The sequence below is a fragment of the Telmatherina bonti genome, assembly GCF_933228915.1.
Source record: "Telmatherina bonti genome assembly, chromosome: 4".
NCBI classification, from domain to species: domain Eukaryota; kingdom Metazoa; phylum Chordata; class Actinopteri; order Atheriniformes; family Telmatherinidae; genus Telmatherina; species Telmatherina bonti.
Window position 1 is genome coordinate 13,268,417 of NC_136622.1, and position 26,347 is coordinate 13,294,763.

General features: G+C 39.3%; 2 protein-coding genes across 3 annotated transcripts in view; both read right to left on the minus strand.

The window, feature by feature from the left end:
- The window catches only part of LOC306755257 (MICOS complex subunit mic25a-like), an 85,450-nt gene extending 65,123 nt beyond the window's left edge, over nucleotides 1–20,327 (minus strand). For both annotated transcript variants that reach the window (XM_079239581.1, XM_079239580.1), the window contains exons 1-4: nucleotides 20,158–20,327; nucleotides 18,814–18,907; nucleotides 17,301–17,415; nucleotides 15,271–15,415 (exon numbers count right to left, since the gene is read on the minus strand). In XM_079239581.1, coding sequence (XP_079095707.1) covers nucleotides 15,271–15,415; nucleotides 17,301–17,415; nucleotides 18,814–18,907; nucleotides 20,158–20,241 — 438 coding nt within the window. In that variant the 5' untranslated portion in view covers nucleotides 20,242–20,327. The remainder of the gene's footprint in view (nucleotides 1–15,270; nucleotides 15,416–17,300; nucleotides 17,416–18,813; nucleotides 18,908–20,157) is intronic.
- Nucleotides 20,328–21,545: 1,218 nt separating this feature from the next.
- On the minus strand, nucleotides 21,546–26,138 carry LOC306755077 (E3 ubiquitin/ISG15 ligase TRIM25; the record flags this gene model as incomplete). Its single annotated transcript, XM_079239324.1, has 4 exons — nucleotides 21,546–22,254; nucleotides 23,053–23,220; nucleotides 24,657–24,796; nucleotides 25,512–26,138. The coding sequence occupies 4 exons, from the start codon at nucleotides 26,136–26,138 to the stop codon at nucleotides 21,546–21,548; spliced, it is 1,644 nt and encodes a 547-aa protein (XP_079095450.1).
- Nucleotides 26,139–26,347: the final 209 nt, after the last annotated feature.

Below are 26,347 nucleotides of genomic sequence, written 5' to 3' on the forward strand. Positions count from 1 at the left end.
AGACAACACAGTCTAATTGAATAAATAGGCCCAACTACAACAACTTCAATAAAGTATCAGGATATGATTTTAAAAAAAAGGAAAGGAAAAATAAACGGTGGCTGTTTTGTTTTTTTTGTTTTTTTAAATGATATTAGTAAGTCAGTGGGAAGTGTCACAGTGCCACTTTGTTTTTGTCCTCTCTGTAGCAGTTGGCAGCAGCCTTTGAAAAGTCACAATGCCAGCTGTGTGTTGGTACGACCCGAGCAACCTGACTGAGGTGCTATCTGCTCCAGTTCATTAGCAGTGCAGTGAAAACACCATCAGAATTATTTTTAAAAAAATGGCTTGAAATACAAGTTTTTGTCTCCGACAAAGCCTTAAAATTCTACATGTTTGTTCTTAGTCCCCCCCCCCTGTGTTATTTCATATTATACAAGATTAAACATTTTCACAGAGGTACAGGCCACCAGAATCCAGACCTGAACCCCGTAGAGAAACTTTAGAAGTACACACACTCCTACTGCATGATTTATAGGAAAAATTTCTGTCTTTGGGAATGAATGTTATGAAATGGCACTTATCCAAACATCACCGTGGCATTTCTGTTGTACTTCTCTCCTGCTTCAGTCAGTTTCTGATTAAAAAAGAAAACCTACTTCTATTTTTTCCCATTCAACCCTCATCATCTCTCCCGCCAGGTTTCCATTGTTTTTTCACAGGTTTGTTGTTCATCATGTTTTTTTCCTCTAACCTAGATTTCATCTGTCAGACAAGCGATCCTCAATCCTGGTCCTCGAGGGCCGGTGTCCTGCGAGCTTTCCAAGTGTCCCCACTGCAACATACCTAATTCAAATCAATGTGCATTTAGCAGATGTGCACAGCTTGTCTGAGTCTGTGTCATGTGTTTTACAGCAGGGACACTTGGAAAGTCCTCCAGGACCAGGAATGAGGACTCCTTCCTGAATTCTCACTCCAGTCTTCAGTTGTTTTTTTGTAACCTGACCATTAGGTCCCTGTTGACATTTCCTGCCTGCCAACTGCTTCATTGTTCATTACTTCTACTTCACGTAACCATGGATTAGGCAAAACCACAGACTGTATATAAAGAGATGGACGGAACACCGTGACGTCACCCATAGGTTTCTGAACAGCTGAATTGAAGCTCGGTGGGCGGTTCCTACCGTCGCCATGTTGGCAGCGTCGTCTCGCCCGGAAAATACAAAGATGGACAAAGAGGTGAAGCTGAGAGGGCAGCTGTGAGAGTCATGGCGGATGATTGACATCGAGCAAACTCCGAGCTTTCTGCAGCTAAAAGCTAATCGAGCTAACCCTGAGATAACGGGAGCTAACCAGCTAACGGAGGTAAGCGGGCTAAAGCTAAGTCACATTGTTAACTAGCTAAAAACCGCGGTTGTTCTACATTCTTCTTACTTGAAGCCAGAGATTGGTACCTGTCAATCAAAAGGACACGCTCCTAAATTTGCTGAACTTTGAGATTAAATAACTTTTAAATGGGCGAGTTAGAAAAAAATTCACTCCCCCCACAGTTGTCATGAAGGTAAACCTGACCTATTAAACCGAAAATGGATTTTTGAACCAGGCTATAAAATGTTTATTTCCTTTTTAACATGCAAGTCTATGGGGATTTGCTCTGTTTTGGAGCCAGCCCCTGGTGGATGAAGGGGGAACTGCAGTTTTATGCTCTTTTGCATAAGCTTCACTTTTATCCGCCGGAGGTTGCCGCTTGGGCAAAACAAATTAGTAAGTGTTACTGGTAAACGTACCAAATCTGTACTAAAGCAAAAACATGAAACAAACACAATTTACCGGTTTGAGTTCTGTAATAACTAGCATGAACAGGTTTTGAAATTTGGCTTTGTTTGATGAAAAAATAAATATGCATTTTGTTTCGGAAAAAAAAAACCAAAAAAAAAAACAATTTTAAATAATGATGGTATAACAAATAAACTTTGCATTTATACTCCGGCAGTGCCAAAATTAACAACAGCAATAAAAACTGAACTGTGGTTCTTGTAGGACCAGAGAGAGTAACCCTGCCTCAGCTCAGTAAGACTCAAACCAAGCTGCAGTTTTTGGGGTTAAGCTTACAGGACAACAGATGGCAGCTGGTCGAGCTGTTAGTCAGTGTGTCTGCCGGGTAGATGCCACAGGAATATCAGCCATGGAGAGCCAACTTCCTGATCCAGTACAGAGGAAACACATGAAGAAGGCCTCAGTGTATTAATGTCAACGGTCCAATGGATCATCAACACACCACATGGGCATGAAACACTGGTGTTTTGGCATGCAAGTATGTCTGGGACAGACACGTATTAATATAAACTCATGAATCTCACTCTTCCCCTGTGGGCAGTTTTTGTGCCGTGTTGCCATCTGATAGCACCAACAGTCTGTCCCCACTGTGTTTATTTAACACATAGCTCCCGGCGAGCCATTAAATTAGCACTCAATAATAATCTGACTGATAATTACAGCCAGGCAACCACACAAGTAGTAGGAGTGGTACAAAATAACATAGTGGCCCCTTCTCCTCCTCCTCCTTTCTGCTCCTCTTCCTCTATTCCAGAAGGTTAACTTTTACCTGACAGCTCCCTTATCTGAAAGGGTGGAATAATTTAGAGCGATACCATGAAACAAACATATGAGATCTTGGGTCGCCATTGTGATACGGTCAAAAACTACAAACACTTCTCAAATATTTGTTTTGTTTTGGAAAACTACTTTTTTTTTTTTTTTTTTAAATACCCAGCTGTACTATTAATGTAATTAATCCCAATAGAAAATACTTTTTATCCTCTTCCTTTTTTTTTTAAGGTCTGTGTGACTTACATTTTAGCTCGTCTCACCTCGCTATCTGCCACTGCAGCCGCCGTAAACGAGCTTTTGTGCACACAGTCAGCCTAATGGTTTTACATGCAGAACCATGTCAGTTCCTGCAGATTACAATTACTGATACAACTTGAGGCTTATCTGTACCTCAGCCTCCTCTGACCCCTCCACCCCTTCCTCTTCCCCTATCCAGTCCGTCACTCACTTCTTCCACAACATTTCCTTCAAAGCCACTCCTGCCATCTCTGTATTTCCCATTCCCCATCCTTCCTCAGTCTTTTCAGGCTCTTTCTTCTTCAGCATCCTTCAAACCTTTACGTTTTCCCTCATTAGACATGAATTCTGGGACGTTAGTGTCTACATTTTAATGAGTCTTTAACATTATGTATGAAGGTGCTGATCAAATAATCTGCAACAACAAGAGTAAACACAATAGGAATCCTGAAGAAGTGATCCCTCTTGTAACCCTAACCCAGTTGTGGAGGTTTGAAAACATATGATGAATAACAACAATCTGACGTTGCTTCTCTCACAACTACTTTCACCCCTGAATGTATGCACAACATGTATAAGTGCATGTCTTAATAAATCCCTTTGCAAAGTCCCTGCAGATATATTCAATGAGAGAAGTCTGTTGAAATTGCTGGAAGGATGTAAAGACATTGGAATTCAGACTAAACTTGCTCACTAAGCAACACATTTGACCTTTTTTTTTTTCAACCCATCTAAAATGTCATAATAGTGTGTTACCATATGTCTGACTAAATAAGTAGTGAGAGGAGTACATAATAAAACATCAAGCAATTCACCAGCTCATATGCAACGCTATAATGAAGCATGTCCCATCTGCCTCAGTGTCTGTGTGTGTGTGTGTGTGTGTGTGTGTGTGTGTGTGTGTGTGTGTGTGTGTGTGTGTGTGTGTGTGTGTGTGTGTGTGTGTGTGTGTGTGTGTGTGTGTGTGAGTAGGTGCATACACAGCTGTTTGACTTGCACCCATAACTAGAGACTGAATGAGTATCCTGAGAACGTGTGAGAGAGACAACACCGTCGCTCCATCAGCAGAGAATCTTCAGCTGATTACATGGCTTCAGGTATAAACATGAGAAGCAGGTTGGTCCAATCAGAAACAACATCTGGTTCATTCCAGAGGGGCTGGCTGGCAAAACAGAAACAGAAAAGAGGAATCCCATTCCTATCTTACTTTGATGTAGCCTCACCGCCTCAGACAATCAGAGGCAATCAAACAGGACATGACTATGGCCAGTTGTAAATTAGCACTAAATACAGTGGTTCCAGTACATGTATGAAATATGTGATTCACACCATCCCCTTTATAAATAACAATACATTTTGTAGTAACAGCACACCATTGGTTTTAGATTTCTGGCTGCTTGGAAATATAGCGCTGCAAAAAAGTATTTGCCCTCTTCCTGATTTCTTACTACCTCGCAAATTTCTCACACTTAAATGTGTCAGATCATCACACTAATGTTATTATAGAAACATAACCTGGGTAAATACAAAATGGGTTTTTTTTAAAAGGTTATATTTACTAAGGAAACAAGGCTCTCCAAGCCTTCATAACCTTGTGTATAAAAGTATTTGCCCCCTGAGCCTAATAGCTGGTTGTGCCACTTGCAGCAGCAACAACAGCAACTACGTGTTCGCAGTAACTAGCAATGAGTCTGTTAAATCGTAGTGGAGGTAATTTGGCCCACTCTTCTCCGTAGAATTGTCATGTAAAGCTTTTTGTCTTAAAAAAAAATCATTTAAAAGTTGCATCTTGTATTTACTCAGGTTATGTTTGTCCAATAATACAATTTTTGTGATGATTTGAAACATTTGAGTTTGACAAATTTGCAAAATAGTTAAGAAATCAGAAGGCAAATACTTTTTCACCGCACTGTATGTCCCATATGTCCTAACTGTTCACTGTCCCCACAGACCACAGTTGAGAGAAATATCTGGATTTTAACCTACTGCATGCCTAATTTTCTTCCCCAGGTGGTTGTTAAGTCTCTCATTTAGTTCTAAGCAACAAAATTCAGTAAATTTTTAGAAAGTTTTCATGAAGGAAATGTTCAAGTTTCCAGATTTACTAACGTTGGTCGTACTGGAAATGAAATTTTCACAATATCATTTTTACCATCTCATTTTCATTTAGTGACTGCTCCTCAATCATTACCCATACACTCTGATGGTTATTTAGTTATTATAAACCATAACATTTAGCAAAATCCTTCTTTGTTTGAAGCACAAACATTAAGTAGATTTTTTCTATTTGGGTTTTATTTTTATATTACAATATTTAGAAAAAAAAAAAAACTTAAAGTTCTAGCTTCCCTCAACTGAATGAAACGTAACATTTTAATCTTTGAAACAGCTCATCCAGTTGTTTTCATCTGCTTAGACTTAAATTTTCTGACTTTAATACATGCCATGTTTCTGGCTACTCAGTCATAAACCCCTTGTGGGTTTTTTTTTTAGTTTGTTTTTGCGGCCATCCCATTGGTTGTTTTGCCAACCACAATTCTTCTTCCACGGATCTTCAGCAGGACAGTCTTCAGGATGAGTTTGATGGAGGATGCTCTAGTGACATTTGTCAGATAATATTCTCACTTAAATGCCTCAACAGAATCAGATACAGCTTTTTCATTTTTCGAGGGAGGCATAGCATTGAATTTTTGGACAACTTCTAAGTTTCAATCAGCCTCTTAGCCACTGCTGAACCTCTGGGGAAGACATGACCCCCATTAGTTCAGGTGATCTCACACAGGCTAGGTCATCCAGCTTTTCTTCATTTTGCTAACTAAACATCTAACAAATTAATGTTAAACATTAATCTGTGGGTTATTAGTATTCACATGACAGAAAAATTACTGTCACCCTCTGAACTTCCATGAGCAACACTTTCAATTACTGGCATTTTCAAACATATGTTGGGGAGGGGGATCAATATTCAGAAATTAAGTCATGAACTCACTTTCATGACCAGTTTTGCAATTTGGAGAGGTTAGTATAAAAAAAAGTGAATGAAAACCAAAGAAACTGAGGAAAAAAAACCCTTCCTGCTCACTTTCTGGTCTGAGCTGGCAAACAACCAACTCCTTTTGACTGACTGGCATCTTCCCAAATATGAGACTGTAGATATCCCTAAAGAAGAAAGCAATTATAGAGGGAAAGCTCAATTTCTGACAGCTTCTACTGAATTAGAAGCACCAGTAACTTGGCTTATATTGCAGGCGTTATGGAAAGGTTAAAGGTTTTGCAAATGGCAACTTAACAATGCTGGTTTATGTTTTACCTGAAGAAGTGTTTGATGTGCAAAAGTGCCTTTGATCTTTAAAATGTTTTGTTTTGTTTTTTTTAAATGCTGTTTATCATAATTTTTTTCCCCCATTTAACTGCAGATGAGACAAAATAGTACAAACAATGCTAGGATTTAAAGTGCTTTAAAGTTTAAGGTTTAGACTTGTGGAGTTGTGAAACCCACAACAGAAATTAAACACTGTAACCTTTTTTTGTTTGTTTTCAATAAAATAACTTTTTTTTAATTTTTTTTTTAAAAAAGTACTTGATAATATCTGACAGTAGTTTGTTTATCACTGGAAAACAGAGAAAAGAATGCCAACCCATTGATTTTGAAGTAGATGTATCCAATCTTATGACTGGTACTGTAGGTTTGAGAAGTCAGTGTAAACATCTTTTACGCTTTCACAGGTTAGCTAAAAGTAAAGACTTTGTTCTTTTTTTTTTTTCCCCCAAACAATACTAATCATTTATTGGAAACAAGTCTAAATAAAATGAACAACACAATCTGAGACCAAGTGAGTTCCCAGTTTCTAGAACTGGACTTGTATCAATGAGAGAATGCAGGAATTTTGTGGAGCGAATTGCATTGTCTGCCATGTTTGTGGAATCCTTTCCAAACTCTCATAAGAAGACTTTATCGGATTTAGAGCAGGAGATGGGAGCACAGGAAGTTCATTCCTGGGACACAGTGAAGGAGCAGCTCCACTGAGAAGGTCTTCTCTCTCTTGCTTTGGACTTCTTCAGCATAAATGAGAGAAAACTGCAACAATTCCAACTGAATTTGGTGTATTTCAGGATGAGCCACGCAGCACAATGCAGGGTGACCATCATATCTGTGTGTGGTTTTTTTTTGTTTTTTTTAAAGCAGCATATTTTCAGTTGTTCTAATCACTCAACACATTTCAATATGAATGTAAATTAACTGTTTGAAACACAATCCTCTTCGAACAGATGAATAAACACAGTTTAACATGAATTATAACTTTGTGAACTTTTTGTAAAAGATTTAAAGTGTGTTACTCTGCAAGTACAACTTTTTTCCATTCTCAAACTGAGAACTTTTTGTTTGCTCTTTGAAAAATACATAAGAGATGAAAATTTGATGCGAGTAGCAGAATCTCCAAAAGTAAAGCCAACTTCTTCCAATAACACTAAGTTTTGTTTTTTTTTTTTGTTTGTTTTGTTGTTTTTTTTTTAACCAAAAGCAGCCATCACCATGTGATTCAACAAAATATATATTAATGGTTCAACATTACGGGTGTCTGCATATGTATTTTACACACACTATATTCAGGCCCAAACTTTCATTGATTTAAAATATATATTATATTATATATATACTATATATCTACTAGGGTGGTCTCAGTCTTTAGCCTGGTGAATACAGCAATACTGCTCGTCTTACTGATGTGTTACCAATTACCCCAATCACTTCTGACCCCCCCCCCCCCTTTTTTTTTTTTCCTCCTTTCTCTTTTTTAAACATTACAGGTTTTTGGATATTTTACTTGCTTTTAGTTCAAACAAAAACATATTTTTCTAGAACTAATAAGAAGTACTAATCCTTTGTACAGAGATGGTCAAATATACAAATCTAATTTCAGTTCATAAAATAGCTATATTACAGAATCAAATAAACAAAATGTCTTTCTTTGTATTCATTGAACCTGGTCCTGGACCAGAGGTATACAAAGTTGGACCAGGAGGGCCGCTGTCCTGCAGGTTTTAGATGATTCCTGCTGTGACCAGCCTTGTCAACAAACCGGGTCAAACATGGTAACCACCTAAAAACTGCAGGACTGCAGCCCCCAGGATCTGACTTTGGACACCCCTCCCCATCACAGAATTTACTTTTTTTTATTTTTTTTATTTTTTTTAAAGAATAAAGTCTAATAACCCCAAAAAATATCCAAACGAGGATAATATATGAAAATTTATACAATCCTACAGAAGTGTGGAGACAAATAACTCACGTCAATTGTTGCAAATTCAAATGAGACTAATTACTCCCTGTGTAATAATACAGAAATATTCTTACAAGCCACACAAAAGAAGGTGAGACAAATAACATTGACAGCTCTTTGTACGTGACAGTTTCTTTGAAGACTGAAGTAATTTGACCATTACAATTAAATGTTCCCCGACACTGTGCCACTCCAAAGCCAAGCTTGATGCAATAAAAGTAATGGGAGAAATGAAAGGGCATTGTATAAGGAAAGGTGAAACAGAATACATTAATACGAGGGGACCTGTGCAAAAACATTTGTGACTAGTTTTTCGATGAGAGGATTTCAAACTTTAAATTTACCTTGATATTATGCAGGAACAGAGACAAAGTAGGAGATGGCATAACAACACAGACAAGCGTCCACCTCCGAGTTAAGAAGTAACTTACATCTTGGCACATGGTTTTACTGCCATCTAGTGTTCGTCAAAGGAGCTGATTCACCCAGAACTTCCCACTGCAGTTTCAGTGAATCAACCATTTTGTATGGCTATGAATTATTTAGACCCCACACTTCCCTTCAAGTCAATACCAGGCTTTCATCTAATACACTGACTCTATGGTTTACATGACAACTCTAATTTCATTTCCTCTGAGTCTTCAGACCACCAGCTTGTGCACCTATTGCTTAACATGCAGGAGCAAGCAATACCTTATTAAACTAGTAATGTAGGCAACATCATCTTGTAATAAATTCACAAAAACAGATCTGATGGCTTTTGAATTTGTCTAGCGTTGTTGTTTGAATAACAAAGTGTTTACCAGAGTTCAAGGAGCATTTCATCTTGGTCTCATGTTGTAAGAAGCCAAGTCTTTTACGAAAGGATGCACCAAGTGTGAAATTATGGTCTAAAACTAATACCAATTTAGTTTTAGAAAATCCTTTTGCCAATGATTGAGAGTGAACACCTGTATTTCATTTCTCCATCTAATACAACAGCAAAAATGTGAACAACAAATAAATTGCAATTTTCAAACTAACTCAGCCCTTCATCACACTACCCTCGAACAAACTCAAATTCTTTCATCCAAACTCATTCATATTTAGCATTTCTTAATACTTTTTATTCTGTCAAACTTGTCAGCTTCTGACCTTGATCCATTAAGCCATGGCAACTTGACTTAGCGAAAGTGTAAAAGCAAAATATTTCAGTTGCAAAGTAAAAATCAATGCAACACAATGGGACACAAACAAAAACCAACAATTGTGGATGACATTCTCCTGTTTACCAATGCAAACAAGACTTTAAACCATTGCAAGGGATCTGCACATCAGTACTTCTATGTTAAAATGGTATTCCACTGACTGGACTGAAGTGTAATAAATGGCCAGTGAAATCTCATATCTGTAAGGCTTAGTGTAAATTACGTCTAACACAAAACCCTAAATCTTATGTTTCACCTCATCCAAAAATGACAGCATCTCTAGAACATCAATTCCGTCAGTTTGTAATGAAGGCATCTTGCTAGAAAGTCCAATCACAGACTCCTTAAATAGTTCCCGGTATACATTTTCTCTGCACTGAATAAAAAGTTGAATTCAGGATGTCTATTTTGTGTATTGTATCGACCACAACCTTAATTATCATTTAACATTTAAAAATTTGCCTAATAAAGAACTCATAACAAAGAAGATTTAGCAATCTTACATTTTTCCCTTTCACAGCAGTATGATGCAACTGATTCACCTGTGCCTTAAAGTTGTGTTCAGACAATGAGGAAAGCATGGCCGGCGTCTTATTAGTGCAGGCTCCATCAGAAGAAGGTAAAGGGCAGCTAATAAAATAGGCCTAATTATTCTGCGAGAACAGAGGGAGAAATTTACCATATGCTAATGTGACTTATAACCTTTTTTTTTGCCTTCAACAGGCGCCAAAAGGCCATTAATACATTATAAAAAGAGAAAATCCCTCTCAGCCCTTCAGTTCAACTTGCTTCCTTTCTTTCCATTCTCCCATTCCCCTCTCTCATTCTGAAATTAATCTGCAGAAGATTTGCCATTAACAAAAAACCATTCAGAGAACTGCACAGCGGGTGAGGGCTTTGGCTGAAAAATGAAGAAAGGGGCAGAGAAATGGAAGGACCGGGTAGTTCAACAGGAAAATAACAAAAGAGGGAAAGAAATAAGCGAAGGAGTGAAAAGCAGGGAGAAGAAAGAGGCCACCTGATGGCAAACGCCTCACATCATTGTCTGACTCCCTGATTTGTGACTGAGAAGTGTCCATCCACAAAGGACATGAAGCACAGTCACCTGTAGCAGCTTCTCTCCTCTCGCCCTACAGCTAAACTCTGAACATCTGCTCTGTTTGCTCCTCACACTACAGCACCCAAGGACAGGCAGCAGATGCCGGAAGGAATCCTGTTAAAAGGGAGTTTTTTCCTTCCCACTGTCGCCAATGTGCTTGCTCAGGATGGGAGTTTGAGTTGGACCCTCCAACTCAATCTGTTGGTTTCCTTATATAGGGTATTATAAATTGGCTTCCATTATGTTTTTTTTTTTTTTTGGCTGTAAAGCATCTTGAGATGGCATTGCCGTGATCTGACGCGATATCAATAAAGTTGAATTGAACTTATTGGTAACATACAACATGCGTAAGTAACTCACCACTTCCTGCCATCATTATCAGCTTCCGGTCCTTTTAGCTCCACTCAAGCTTATTATATACTGCACAAACTAATAAAGGAGGCATTTTATCTTCTATACTTCTCAAGTTTTTTTGGGGGGTTTTTTTTTGGTCTCCACTTCATTTTCTTGAAGTATTTTAAACTAGCAGGAATACACATCTCCTTCTCCTTCACTAAGTAGTCATCTTTGACTAACATCTCCTCATTGTGAGAAAATGCAATCACCTTTCAACTCTTTTTAATCGTTCCACACTACCTTCTTTCTTCAGGGATTCGTTTGCCTGAAGAATCATTACAAACAGCCGCACTCGTCCTGCCGCTGTTGCTCGTTTCTCCCACCTCCTCGTGATCCTGCAGGAAATGTTAAATCACTCGCAAAGACGTCCTTTTCACCCTCTGGTTCATACCCTTCTCTTCAGTTCTTCACCACAAGAGAAAAGTGTGTCATCTGTTCTTTCAGTCCCATTCACTCGCACCTCCTCTTCATTCTTCAGCCCAACTCTTCACAAAATGTTCAATCATGTATTTTACATCTTCACATCCTTTTTGCTCCCAATTACAGAGTAAATGCTTAATCAGCTGTCAGCTTCAATTTTTCATCCTCCCATACAGCCAGGCTTCCTTAAACCTTTTTTTTTTTATTTTCCATCCAGAAAAATAGATCACCGTCATGTCTTTAAAACCAAATGGCAGCTAATTTTGTCATAGTACCACCGACTGATGGCAGATTTTCCAGTTTTAATGCACTGATCCATATGTCGATCTAATGCTCCATCCCTCCCACAGTGGAGAACAAGACCAGAGATATTTAAACTCCTCCACTTGAGGCAGGACCTCTCTCCCGACCTGGAGAGGGCAATCCACCCTATTCCGGCTGAGGACCATGGTCTCAGATTTGGAGGTGCTGATTCTCAGCCCAGCCTCTTCACACTTGGCTGAAAATCGCTCAAGCGAGAGCTGGAGATCACGACCAAATGAAGCCAACAGGACCACATCATCCGCAAAAAGCAGACCCAATCCTGAGGCCACCAAACGGGATCCCCTCAACACCTCGGCTGCGCCTAGAAATTCTGTCCTTATAAGTTATGAACAGAATCGGTGATAAAGGGCAGCCTTTGTATATAGAAAGTGTGTGTGTGTGTGTGTGTGTGTGTGTGTGTGTGTGTGTGTGTGTGTGTGTGTGTGTGTGTACAGCTCCCTTTCTATTCTGGGAGGGATCACTGCAGGTGGTGATGTCTGCTTTTTGTGCAATGAAGCTGCTTGTTTCATATTAAACAAACAACTTCGTCCGCGGCAGGGCAGGTTGTGCACGAGGGTAGGGTTTGTGTATTTTAAAGCCACGTGTTGTAAAAATGTTCATATTTTTTACCACCTCGATCAGCAGTTTAATCAAAACAATCTGTTTTACCTGCAACAGCAAAAATGCGGAAGCGGCATCTTACCGCTTCCTGCTTTTCCGTGTTGACCACGCCCACCTCAAATGTCCAACCAATCCTTAATACTTAACTCGCTGCTAGTAACGCTCAGTATTTAGGCAGCTTTACAAAGCCTTAACCACGCTTCAGCTCCCTGGTGGTTGGCAGACAGCTGGTTGAGAACCTGAGTGATCAAAGACGCATGCAGCAGAGCTCGCGTTTTGAATGTAAATATCCTTAACTATCAGGTTTATTTAATTGTGGACACCAAAATCATGATCACGATTAATGGACCCCTAATGGGAACGCAGTTCCTGTGACAGTGTCTGGGTCCCAGTTGAACTATCACTGCCACACACACCCTTCCCTAAAACCACCATTGTCTTTGATTTGAGCCACAATGGAAGATCAATCCCAAACAGACACGGGTCAGGCTTGACCCTAAACATCCTCAGTGTACTAAATGTGGTGGTAAAGTATGAGATTGTTAAATAATTAATAAATTCAGTTACTTAAAAAAAAGTCTTTGGGTTAAAGGCTGAGAACTGCTGTTGAATGTCAAAACAGGTCAAATTTGACTCAAACAGTATGTAAGGCTTAAACTAAGATAAGAACGGGATTTTAAAATTGAGTTTTAAATCTCTAACAATGAATCACTTGTTTAGAGAGAAAATAAAAACAACACTTCCTTCTTCATTTAACATATGCAAGCCAATGCTTGGAAATGACAAACATGTTTTCTCATGATTGGGAAATGACTCTAAATTGCTTTGCTTTATGAATGTGAAGCCCAAGTTCACCGCAACACTCCCAAACATGTGTATCTCTTACCTGTTGCTGCAGGGTAGTGTTTTTAGCAGTTACTAAAGCAAGCAACACTGGGGAAGGAATACAGACTGTCTGTTAAAATATGAAAGATAAACAAAACCACCCAAAAACCTCCTCCTGAGCCAAAACGACTATTTATTTAAACAGGGTTGGCTGAGACGCCATTTAAAAAGCAGGTCTCTATTCCCAGTGTTCAAAGACTGTAAAGTGAATGTGTTGCATGCATTTGGCATCGCCCTGGTTATGTGAGTGTCACTGGGCTATAAAACATTCTCACAACAAAAACAGCTCTTTAATTTGTTTTGCTTTGCAGGTTTTGCAAGGCCTGCGAGGGACAAAGAGCTGCCTGGTGGTGATGATGATGTGTGAAAGCTTTCTGATGCCACAATGGGTGAGGAATGTTGTTCGAGTTGGGAATGTCAGAAAAATCTACGTGCATTTCTTGAGTTTGTGAATATATGTATTCATGGCACAGGTGCGGGTAATTACAAGAAGCCTGCGGCATAAGGAGGTGCAGTCCTGTTCAACCGGCCATTCTGCTCACGACATCCCTCCAGCAGGTTTCTATTAGAGGTGGGAGTATGTTGGAGTGGAGATAAGATGAGCACTACAGCATGTCTCAACATGGGGGGAGGCAAGTAGAAGAAGGGGAAAGTCATGTGTGTACAACAAGCACCCCCTCCTCAAAACTACGCCTCCGAACCAACCCCATTCCTATCTCGAGCTCCGAGAAACTCTCAGGGTGCAATTTACCGTGTGCACTACACTGATAATACTGCCCCTGGGACAAGTAGGAGAAAGTGATGGGCTGGGACAGAAAAGAAAAGAGACAGGAAGATGGAGGGTAGGGGTGGGAGACAAGGAGGACAGGAAAACAAGAAGATGAGGGAAGAGAGAAGAAGGAAGAGATAGAAAAGGAACAGGGATGTAATAGGTGAGGATAAGAAGGGGGCAAGGCAGAACGAATAACCCAGTGGAAATTACATGTGCAAACCTAAAAACCAGTTTGTGTCGGTACAAAATGCTCTGAAATGTAATTCACGAGACGATGACTCCCCAAAGTTAATCAGGACTTGGCTCCATGTTAGTTTAGCTTCTTGAACTCAAATGAATCAGGCGTTAAAACAGCTTCATTACTGAACCTGTGGAAGATGACCGCTTCCATAACGTTATGCAGAGTACAACAGCGCCTCTTAGTGGTCACTAGTAGTTACTGCAGAAGGCAAACTAAACACTTTTACAAAAAATATATAAGCACGTACTAATGAATTGGGTAGAGGATGTTGTTCGTGCTCAGGTTATGCTGGGTGACACCAAACAGAGTCCTTGAATTGTTTAATTTACTGTGAGCAACATCCAGTCATGCTGTTTGTCAAATTACACGAACATAAATCCCCATTGAATATCCAATATCTTGTACGAGAGACCAATTAAATTAGTCAAAAGCAAAAAAATCTGACATCCTACATGATCACCTGGAGCCGTCATCCTTTTATTCAAATCATGTTTAAACAGCATTGAGCGAACAAGTGGAGAAATATGACTTCCAAACTAGATGAGGCTCACAAATCATTTCCAAACAAATACTCCAACCTTTTATAAGCACTTCAAACAATGAATTTAAAAGCAGTCTGCTTGAAAGTCAAATCCGTAACTTGTCATCCTCTGTATAGTGAAGCTAAAATGTAATACTTTAAGAAGACCTTTATGAAAAAAAAAAAAAAAAAAAAAAAAAGGTTTTGAAAAGAAAAATTACAACCCATGCAGGATGCCAATACACAAAAGGCAGCCTACACTGGGTACATTTTGTGCACTTAGTATAAAAGCACTGTGGACAAAAGAGCTGCTAAAAGCAATTTCTGTTTGAGAACAATTAACAGAGAAACAATGAGCATGGGCCCGCCTGTAGCGTCACAATGTTTATGTGTCAATGTCCTGCACAGCTGGTGTGTTTCAACTTCACACATTTTCATTTACATGTACATATCTTTACATGTTATGCCTTTTGTCTAAAGTGGAGGAAACTAACAAAGCATTAAATTAACTTTAAACTAATTAAAATCGTCAGAGTGGAAATTATTTTTCTCTTACAATTTCAGACATTATCTTGTACGTCGGTAGCGCTAGAGCTCAAGCTTTTCTTTCCCATCTTAATACTGAATATTTTCTTTTGCTTTTATTTAAATTTCATCAGCAGGAAGTATGTTTAAGGCATGCATGAGCATTTGTGTGTGCATTGGCAAGCGTGCGTACCAATTGTCTGGTCTTCTCAGCTTCCTGCCGTGTGTGCTGCCTTTCCTGGGTCATGGCTTTAGCCATCTCCGCCCTTGCTGCCTCCTTCTCTTTTTGCGCCATCTTGGCCAACTCATCTTTCAATATTGTTTGCTGGCGCTCAAACCTTAAACACATAAAGAAGGGATTTAAAGCAATTTACAAATCATGTTTGCATTGCCAACCATCATTTTCCCTCATCTAAAGCAGTGGTTCTCTCCCGCTTTCCCTGAAGACCCCCTTCATGCAACTACCAAACGGCTAGGTGTTCCCACCCCCATCTGCCCCTGACACCATGTTTGGTTTTATGCTTTCCTTAGCTGCTTGTCACTGTAAATGATCCATTCTGAATGCCTTCCTTCCTTTATAAAAACCAAAGTAATTACTGACATATACTTAATTACTTTCTTTGTACAAAATAAGGACAAATCATCTGTACAGTGGCATTTCTCAGACATGTCGCTTTAATGAAATGGTGCTTCAAAGAGAAGGAAACAACCACATGATAAAAACATAAGCACATAAACCCGAACTTGGCTTCATGTGGACATGACCTTAATATAAAATCACACTGACTCTAAAACGTCAAAGACTCTGGGAGCCCACTGTGCTCAGCGGGGTCCAGGGACCCCAGGCTGGGAACCTGAAGTCTGGACTTTTTTTTTAACCATCCACAAGGGGGCAGTGTTTATCAAGTTTAGGATATTGCAGGATCATGAATTTCTTGATCACTTTAGCAAAATCAAACATTTTTACTCTACAAGAAATTTCCAGATTAATAATCCCTTTGGACCAGTTCACCCCTATGAATGAAAGTTGGAGGTGAATTTCAATCATTTTCTAAACATTCACCATTATTTACATTTGCCCTCTTTAATAGTTCATTTCCAGTCATGAATATTAAAGGAGCTCAAGCTAAAACACCCACCTACTCCACAGAACATATATCATCAGTCTTCAATAAGTAAATCTGTAGTTTTTTTGTAACAATGTTTGAGAGGGGGGATGAGGGGGACCCTTTGTTTTTTCCTTCTGCTGTAATCAGGCAGCAAAAAGCTCCAAAATCCTGAGTAAGTTAAACTCTTGCAATTATATGACCAAAGTAACAAGTAGTGTTATGACATTTTTACTTCCAGTTACTACAACTTTACACACCGAGATATGCAGAGTCATCCATCCACTGGCCTGGTTCATCCATTTTATATAGCAATTTAAAGCCAATTCAGGTTCATTTGGGGGGGGGGGGGGGGGTTCCAGCTGCTTGTATGTAATGATTCCACCTCAGAACAGTTTTAGAGGGAACTCCAACGTGCCTGAATGTAATAATTTATTTGAAGCGCCTGAGTCAATTCAGATATCTGATTTGGACACAGTGTCACCCTGAAGCATCGTATTCTACAGCAACTAGATTAGTTTTCTTGGCTGAGCCTTACAAGGAATGTGCCATGTTGTTTTCATTCTGATCTCTTTAAGCAGGATCAACAGAGTCACAACATGATGAATTATCAAGACTCCAGACCAGAAAAGAGCCGTCACTGGCACACATGGCCCGATGTTCCTCTCCTTAACTTCATTACCTTTCATGATTACCAGGGGTGGGAAAATCAAATCGGGATTTTTTTTTTTTTGCTTCACAATTTTAAAATAAATTTTTTTGTAAAAACAAAAATCTTTTTTTTTTTTCTTTTCCAAATAAATAAAAATAATCCATTCTAAAATTTGACATTTTTAGTGTTTATATTGATCTTTTTACTTATCTTCTTGGGCATTTTAGCAGCAGAATGATGGTCTAGCTAATGTGTTGCTTTTTTTCTAATTAAAAATCAAGAAAAATGATGTGCAAATACAAAAAAGAAAAAGTTTATACATTTATTTTGTTTTTAATCTACAAAAATAAGCAATATCGAAGAATTGTGAAATTGAAATTGAATCGGGACAAAAGCATATCGTTACAGCCTGAATGATTACCAGGGTATATAAATCAAAATCAGTCGACTGAACCTTGACCCCACCTCTTCTGTTCCTCCTTGGCGAAAGAAGCCGGTTTGCTGGACTGGCTGCTGGGCTGAGCTTGACGCTGTGGGCTCTGCTTCGGTCGGGATTCTGAGCTGCTGGTACGAGACGCACCTGATGGCAGAAAAAGACGATATCAACAGGAACAAATAACAGAAGTAGAACCCAATACAAACTGTGTGATTACTGCCAACATAACAGCGTCTCCACATTTTACAACATAACATACGATGTACATCAAATGCAGCACAAGTTTCACTATGAAAAACGAAAAACATGGCGTCTCTGGATAGTAAAAGAATGCAAAAAAAATAAGTGTACTTCTCAGTGGTGTAGGGGGAATAATGTAAGTGACTAAATGAAATATGAAGGCAAAGCCCTCTCTGGCACTCACAGGAACACCATAAATCAATCAATCTTTATTTCAGACTTAAAAAGTCTATAAAAATAAATAAAAAAGACAAAACAGTAAGTAAGCAGTTATAGTCCATATGAGCACTCACCTCCAGTGCCTCCAGAGCACAGGGGTGAACCTTACACTGCTCTGCTCAGGTCTTACAAGAGCACAAATAATCTCATTTTGTGAGTCCATGAGTCTCATTAAAAACTTGAATACAAAATTTCTTATGACAGCATTTAATGTGGTCACATTGTTCTGCACAAACAACAGGCTAGCACTTGTCCAACAAGGGACCTTCTGCAGGAGCCGGAGAGCATCGTTGTATGCAACTTGCAGCTTCCTGAATTTGGACTTTGTGTAACGGCAACACAGGGGGGCATAAAAATAACCTCATTAATAAGGAGATCACTGATCACTCCATGCAAGTAAACTAAACCACTGATCAATCACCAATTATTGTCTCGAAAGAGTCTGACCTGCAGACACTAAACTTACACAGCAGCTGATTAGATATTCTGAGACAGGAGTGGAGAGGACCTACAATGCTTCACTTGGTTATGTCTATTTGACACGTGCTAATAAATAATATCAGCAAGAATGCCAGCGCTTCCTAATAACACTGATTAACGATGCCCAGATATTATTTTCAGAGGGATGAGCAGGCCTGTGTGTGTTCCAAATGCCCTCAGAGGACCAACAAACTTGTTGCAGAACTTCCGAATCTGCAGCAGACTGGTCTGCAGCTTCAGACCAGCTTTCAATTTATATTTGAATATGAAAGCAAAAGTAACAAAAATCTTGCTAAAGGAGCACTTTCAGTGAGTTTCAGGACACTTTTCTAAACTTAATCTGCACAAAAAAAAACTATGTTCACCTTCCACAAGGATTCTATAATTAGAAACGTCCAGTGTTTTTTAATATCACAACCTCTATGTCACTTGATCTACCAACTGTCCCGCTGTCTTGTAGTTTTGTCAAAGCATGCAATGAACCAAAGGCAAGTTTTTTGTCCAGTGGTTGACAACGGTTACCTCAGTCAGCTTTAGCTCTGCTCCTCAGACTCACAACTTTAACCATTATTTGATGTTTCAGGGACACGAGGTGGGAAATACCTTTGTTTTTCTGAGGGCTTGAGGTTGGTGATGAAGGTCTTTCTGGAGGAATGTTGGCTACTCCTCTCATCCTCTGAAGAACATCTTCTGAAAGCTAAAAGAGTAAATTAAAACCTTTAAGCTGCAGACATGAAAAAAAGAGACCCACAACTGACTGGAACATTTTTCATTCAACAAAGAAGCATTTGACATCCAGTATTGAGCAATGACAGGTTGTTAAATCTCTGCAGGCTCGCTTTATTTGACTGTCTGTGTATGAGCATTTGTGCATGTATCCAGGGAAGAGGTTAAACATAGCTACAGAAAACCAAAGGGCAGAGTCATCCACTGACTCACTATTTCTATGACTCACAACATACAAATGTGCATACAGGATAATATGAGAGATTCAAAGTTTTGCTTCTTAGAGATGTATTCACTATACTGGACAGCGTTGATTACGTAGAACTAACTCCTAAAATGCTTGGTTTATTTTAAGAAACAGTTTTTATTTTATTAAACTCTCTTGCATGAGTAACTAATGTTGGTCTGATGGTACCTTCAAGTCCTATCGGAAATTTAGCTATTGTAATAATTGACATTGGATAGACGTAAAGGCAAAGAAGACACAAGCAGAATTACAAAGTCAAGAATTGATTGCAAAAATACAAATCAGTGCAAGTATGCAATAAAGAACTGAAAACCTGGTTAACACAGCGCACTAAACTTCATTAGAAATATGTTCTTTTAAAGTCTCCTTGGTCATAAACGTTTCCTCCTGCCACTGATGTCATGCATCAATGTATTATTATTATTATTATTACGTCACCTGCAACTGCCAAAATCACGCAGAGTAGCAGTAAATCCCTACATTTACTTCATGTCCTACTGAAACTACTTTCTGGATGCATGGCTGCTAACGCTAGCAGAAGCTGGACTGTCTTTGCATCTTGATAAGGGTGTAATTTGTAACACATCAACCCGTGACAGGTTGTTATAGTCTGCGCCGAATGTACCATACGACTCTGAGGATTTCACATATCTGTTTATTATCAGCAACATATTATTCTATTAATGACAATCAGGACGCACTGCTTAAACCAGCTTATTATGAATGAAGTTTGGTGTGTGGGGAAAAAGGGGTACTCTCAGTAGATGTTCATCACCCTGACCCAGCCCCTGCATCTCTCTCCATCCTTGTCGCTTCACCTGTCTCTTTACGGCATGCAGACCTTACATTACAGACGCCCAGTGTGGTAACTTTGTTTGTTGTGGAAAAAACACGCTAATGGACAGTCAGCGCTAGCCGTAGCATTATTAGTAAGGTTAGCATGGCTTATCAACAGCTAGCTAAATTAGCTTTACCTTGACTCCACGGAGAATCCTGACTCTATCTTCATCATCGACACCAAAAGACACTTTTCTAGTCGTACTCTCTCCTGAGCCCATGCTTTCTAGATTGTTAGATGGTAGCTTTTTGCTAACAGCGTGAGCAGAATAATGGTACTATCATAGAATACAGTTTAATGTCCTGCCCAATGACAGAATGTGTGACAGATGGGATTTGGGTTGCCTGGTTTGTTTTAAATCCGCGTGGATCATTTAAATCAAATGTGGAGCATTGTTTCTTATCAATGAGTTATAAAACACCATTATCAACCGCAAATATTCTTATATGAATTATAATAAAATGTTTAAAGTTGTATTCAGGTAGAATAACGTGTTAGAATAATACTTGCTTTGCGGGTTTAAAGCGACACCTGGCAACCCATATCTCATCATTTGAAGCACCTGTGACTGAATGGACAGGGGAGAGCCAATCACAGACTAAACACGACTAAACACACCAAAATCTGTCACTCTTCCATGCATCGATTTGCACTGACAGACAACACACACACACACACACACAAGCAGTGCCATCACATTTTATTTGTACCATAAACACACACAGCATGTGCCAAGCTCATCCTAAAGGTCAGTGTTAACGTAGACCAGTGTTTACTGTGCACAAAGAAAATAACAGGTGAGAACAAAAACATTTTAGTAAACATTCCAGGACAAGTGAAATAGAGACAAGCTCAATTTTAGACAGTAAAACTGACAAATGGGTGAAATAAGGCTTAGACTCATGAATGCAGGGCCGGACTAAAAGTGCACAGACCCCTGGGCCCAGAGTGTTCCAGGGGCCCCGTTCCACACCATAAAATTGGAAAAAAGTGTGAATGACACACTGTGAAACGACATTTCTAACATCCCTCAGCCAGTGGTACTAATAGCAATACACTAGACAGTGTGGTGTAACTATCTGGCTTTTATGTATATTTTGTTTCATGTCCAAACTGCTGGTGTTTTCTCTACGTGGGCCCTACATGGGCCCCCAATGGGTGTGGACCCCTGGACCCATGCCCATAATGCCCACTGAATAATCTGGCCTTGCATGTATGTCTCCATATACTTAAATGCACCATAATCAGAAACAATAAATTGAGTTCCTAGACAATAACTGTCTTGCATGCTTAAAATACCACGTTTCTCTAAATAATTTAATATTAATTAATATCCCCTGTTATTTTTAATTATAACCAAAATTTCTGAATTTTACAAAACAGCAAACAAATATTTACCATATGACACCAGAGTTTCCATTTAAAATTACAGACCACAACATGCCAGTACTTGAACTAAAGTATACACTGAAAACAAAACAATATGTTCGCTGCTTAGAACATATTTCATTTTCAGAGTTAGGTTCACATCCCACCATGCAGTGTGATCCAGGACTCGGGTGTGTTGGAATGAATACTAAATGCTGGGTATACTGACTCCTTGAAAACAGTTTTAAAGGTATAGATATGCTCTCTGTGTCCTTTGATGCTGTGGAACTTTAATGTCCCCCCTTCAAAGTCAAGAGTAATCTCAATCTTGGTCAGATGATGAGCCATTTCTGCCAGGGCCACATTAGTGGAGGATGTACACACAGTCAGCCTGTTATTTTTCCACTGCAGTCTCCAGGAGCCAGAGTTGTGCCCGAGGCGGCTATGGTCACCACGACGAGGGATGGTCTTGTAGCACACACCTAAGGACCACATGCAGGTAGCCCCCACTTCCACCACCCATACATGCTCACCACCTGAGAAGCCCTGGGTGCATAGGACCTGTGGTGCACTGGTAAAACGCTCTGGGTGCTCCACATATGATTGCTTGGATGAGCTGCACTTTATTGTGCGCAGGTCAGTGGATACTATCAAGTTGGGGTGGGCAGTGCAGACATTGAAGGTTAGCTCCAGGGGGTTTAGAAGAATATGAAGAGTATCCAGGAGGCGGGTCATTTCAAGGCGGAAGTCTTGGGTTTTGAGGCCTGTCTGGAGTCGCTTGGTGTTTAGTGGCACCTTTGAGCGTATTTTGGATGGGATGATGCCTGTGACCACTTCTCTCAGCTTATGTTCAATCATCATGAATCTGGTAAGAAAAAAGATAATTCAACTTTTTTTTTTTTTTTTTTTTTTTTTTTTTTTAAATATAAAACAGAAACCACAGTCGACACAGCACAAACATTCAACAGTCTTTAAACATGAAGGACTCCAGTTTATCACACATAAAGGCAACATGGCCTTGTCTCTAAACCAAACTTGACATCACGTCAACTCAAAGCAACATACAGTTGTAAAAGATCAGAACAGTTGAAGGGAACACGCTTACGTGTCTCATAAGCACACAAAAACCAGTTAAAGGACGCCAGTATCAGAGAGATATGAGGATTGTGTTAAAAACCAGCCTGCAGCGTGACAGACTATCTGAAGCTGAGGATAGGAAATGTAGATAACTCCAACATACAAAGCCTTATGAAAGCATGCATCTCTTTCAACATAATTTTCTGAAAAAAAAGGATTTGCCCACATGGTCCCCTGTTTGATATAAACTGTTCTTTTAATCAATAAACTTATTTGTTTGCTTAATTTAAAATCTGTTTAAAACATCACACAGACTTTTTACAAATGCTTTGACATATGGTTTAAAGGTGTGACACGGTTTTCAGCTTAAAGCTTCAAGTTAAAGTCCATACAAGCTTCTTTTTCTGAAAATATTAATGTAGGAGACATGAATACACAGACACATCATAACATACAACATACACTTTTCTGCATGTGAACCACCCTGCTCATAGTTTATCTCAACTTTGTGTTCAGTTCATGTGAACAGACAACCATGCCCACTGTGCATACAGGTTTGAAGTGTAAAAGTGATGCACATTCATACCTGTGTATGAATACGTGCGTGTCCATCTCACTGAGGGCCTCGGAGGCGCTCTTTTGGGCCTCCAGCAGCTGCTGCTTTTGCTCTTCCAGCGAGCTCACTCCGAACTGCCAGCTTTTTCTGCGCTGCATTCTTTCCTCCTCCAACAGCACACGCAGACTCTCCCTGTACCTGAACATAATGCACCAGCAGAAGGGTAAACTAGAAATTCCACATATTTGTTTATCTTATCAACTTTGCTTTTAATGCATTTTACTGCTCACATATAGGTTCATTTATCCCTGTTTAACTACATCATACTTGTATTTACTTGTATGATGGGGTTCTTCGAATATATCCATCTAATTGTTGCTTAATAAGTGTTTATTACAAACTCCTCAATAACTACTGGATATATGTTATTCAGTATTAGTACATACATTCAGGTCTAATTTAGATGAAATATAATCATTTAGACAGCTCGCATATGTTTTTCATTAAGCAAAACCAGCAAGTTGAAGCCTATTTCAACTGATAATTCTGTTTTGACAAGCAAGTTATTAAATTACACTAATTATATTTATCTATTGTTTGCAGAATTAAAAAAAACCAATTTATTCTGTGCAATAGGCTGGTTTTGCCTGACAGTGAGCATGCTAAACATGAAGCTACCAGGGTTGTTTTTTTTTTTTTTTTAAATCCATAACCTCAAATATCCTACATGGCTTTTAGGCTTTGGAAACATGGTTAATAAAGAATCCAAGGGTGGGATAAAAAGACCGAAAAAAAAAAAAAAAAAAAAAAACCTAGTGCATTTATTGCATTGCATATTTTTTAAATCAGACACTGGTTAAACCTGCTCTTCAGGCATTGAACTGGAAACACTGCTGGAAATCACATGCACTTACTGTACATTACATGTGTGTGCAATCCCCACTCTTCGCCTTTCATGTGACTGTACAATAGAGTTTACTCTTATTTTTAAAAAGACATTTTGGTTAGAAACATGATGAGCACAAAGTACTAGTTAAACAGATGTTTCCATCCTGTGCACTCTGAAGAGCTTTAAATCATGAAACCATCGTATTAAAGCTTCTGATTTAAAGTTTAAAAGCCATCAAATCGTATGATGGGATCAGCAGTGACACCACTGCTCTTCAAACCGCACCCATCATTGAAGGTTATTATGCACTTGTTAGAAATACCTCTGCAGAGAGGAGAGAGGAGGTTTAGAAGAACATTGGACAGGGGTTTTAAGTTCACTGTACCCAAAGCCTTGGATCAACCTATATTTGTTTTTTATATTTCTGGTCAGAAAGGTCAATTCCAAAGTTATATCATGACCTGAAGACTATTGGTTTTCTAGTAAATAGCTAAAATAATGTTCCAAAGCCTATTTATGTTTAGGTAAAGAAAATAAGTGAAGTTCATAAAATTAATCTTGGTTATGTGTACTTTTAGACTACACATTGTCTAAAAGTACACTACACTATTTTAGAACCCAATCGAAATTTTCATTTAGAGTTTATCTGCACATATGTAAAGCTTTGTGACTGTTTCCTGCAGAGCTGGAATGCAAAAACCTTTCACGTTTATCATATAACCTTGTGCAGATATTTACATGTTACCTGTCCACTAATGCAGCCATACTGTCCATAAGTGAGACGGCCTTGTTGACCATCTTGTCTCCTACAGCCTCAGAGGCTCCTTGCTCCTCTGTTGTCTTCTGTAGGAGACTCTCAGTCAGCTGCAGCTTGCTGGAAACCACCTGCAAACATTAAATATGTCCGAAATCTTTTGTGTTTGTCACAATAGAAGTAGGATCTGGGCAAACCGGCTGTTATTATCTTGTCTAGACACTTTAAAAACATGCAGAGCATATTTTAATCCTGAATAATTTGAGGTATCTTTCAATATTTTTTTTTTTCAAATAATGAGTGAAAAGTTGAAGAAGTGACTTGTAATGTTATGTAAGGATGTAATCTAAGTATGCTAATAGGTGACTCTGAACTCTTTTTGTCTCTGTCAGAAGCTCTGACCTCATCAGTCAGGATTGTTATGTTTTTAGCATTCCTTTTGTTCACCTGTTCTGCAACACAAAGCATGTGATCAAGCAGATTTGATTTTCTCAGACTCTGATGTATCCTGTTCCCTTCTTGTTTCCCACAGCAGTAAAACACAACCCTGTCATCCATTCTCAGCAATCTGCGTTCTGTGTCTGCCTGATTTATGTAGCAGGATCAGCAGATCAGAGTGAGAACTTTCCCATGTAATTTTACAACATTTCTATTATGGTCCATGTACAGATAATGCATCACTCAATGTGATACTTTCCATTTGGAGAGATTTCACACTTTATAGATATTCAACCATCTCCAGAGTTAACATATCGAGTTTAAAAATATCTTTAACTATCTGAGAAATTGTCTAGATGATAAGTGGAATAAATATCAGTTTGTTGTCAATGAAATCAACAGGGCTACCTTGCTGCGGCTCTCCAGGGCTCGTCTCATCTCCTCCTCAGCCACGCTGAAAGTGAGCACATCATGGTGCTGGTGATGTCCTTCTATGAAGCATGTGCTGCAGAGAGAGGTCATGTCATTTGAACAAAAGTACTCAAGGGGACGCCGGTGGATGGCACAACCCTTCAACACCGTCTCGTTCAAAGGATCCACCACGGTGTGTACTCTGAAAGACTCCTTCTCGTGGTGCTTCTGGAAGTGCCTGAAGCACAGTGACACTTCACACTTCAGGCAGGTCTTCACAGCTTGAGACGGGTCATCTATGCAGTGGTCGCAGAAGACAGCCGTCCTGTTTGACTCGGCCTCTGGCTGCGTGTCCTGCTGGGGTGCCGTGGCTCTGTACCCCTCAATGATGTTGCAAAGTTTGAAGTTTCTCTGCAAGGTAGCCACATCCTGATACTCTTCACGACACTCTGGACAGCGTGGAGGTATTTTGCTACTGATGTCAGGGGTGTTAGCAGTCTTGCAGATACAAGCTCGGCAGTAGTTGTGCCCACAAGGCAGAACTACTGGATCACTGAAGAGCTGAAGGCAGATGGGACAGCTCAGCTCCTGAACCAGCTGTCCTTCTGGTTTTGATAAAAACATGATGCCCTGATGAAATGTCTAGATGAAATTATTTTTCCTACGTGCCAATTCTCTCCTCTCTGGTCACTCTTCTTGATAAAATCTCCTCGGATATTTTTTTTTTGTATCTTTACGTCCCATCCAAACAGCTTACAGGTGCATCAGAACAGCGGCCAACAGGAAATGTACAAATCACACAAGAAAGTCAGCTACTCATACTTATTAGGACG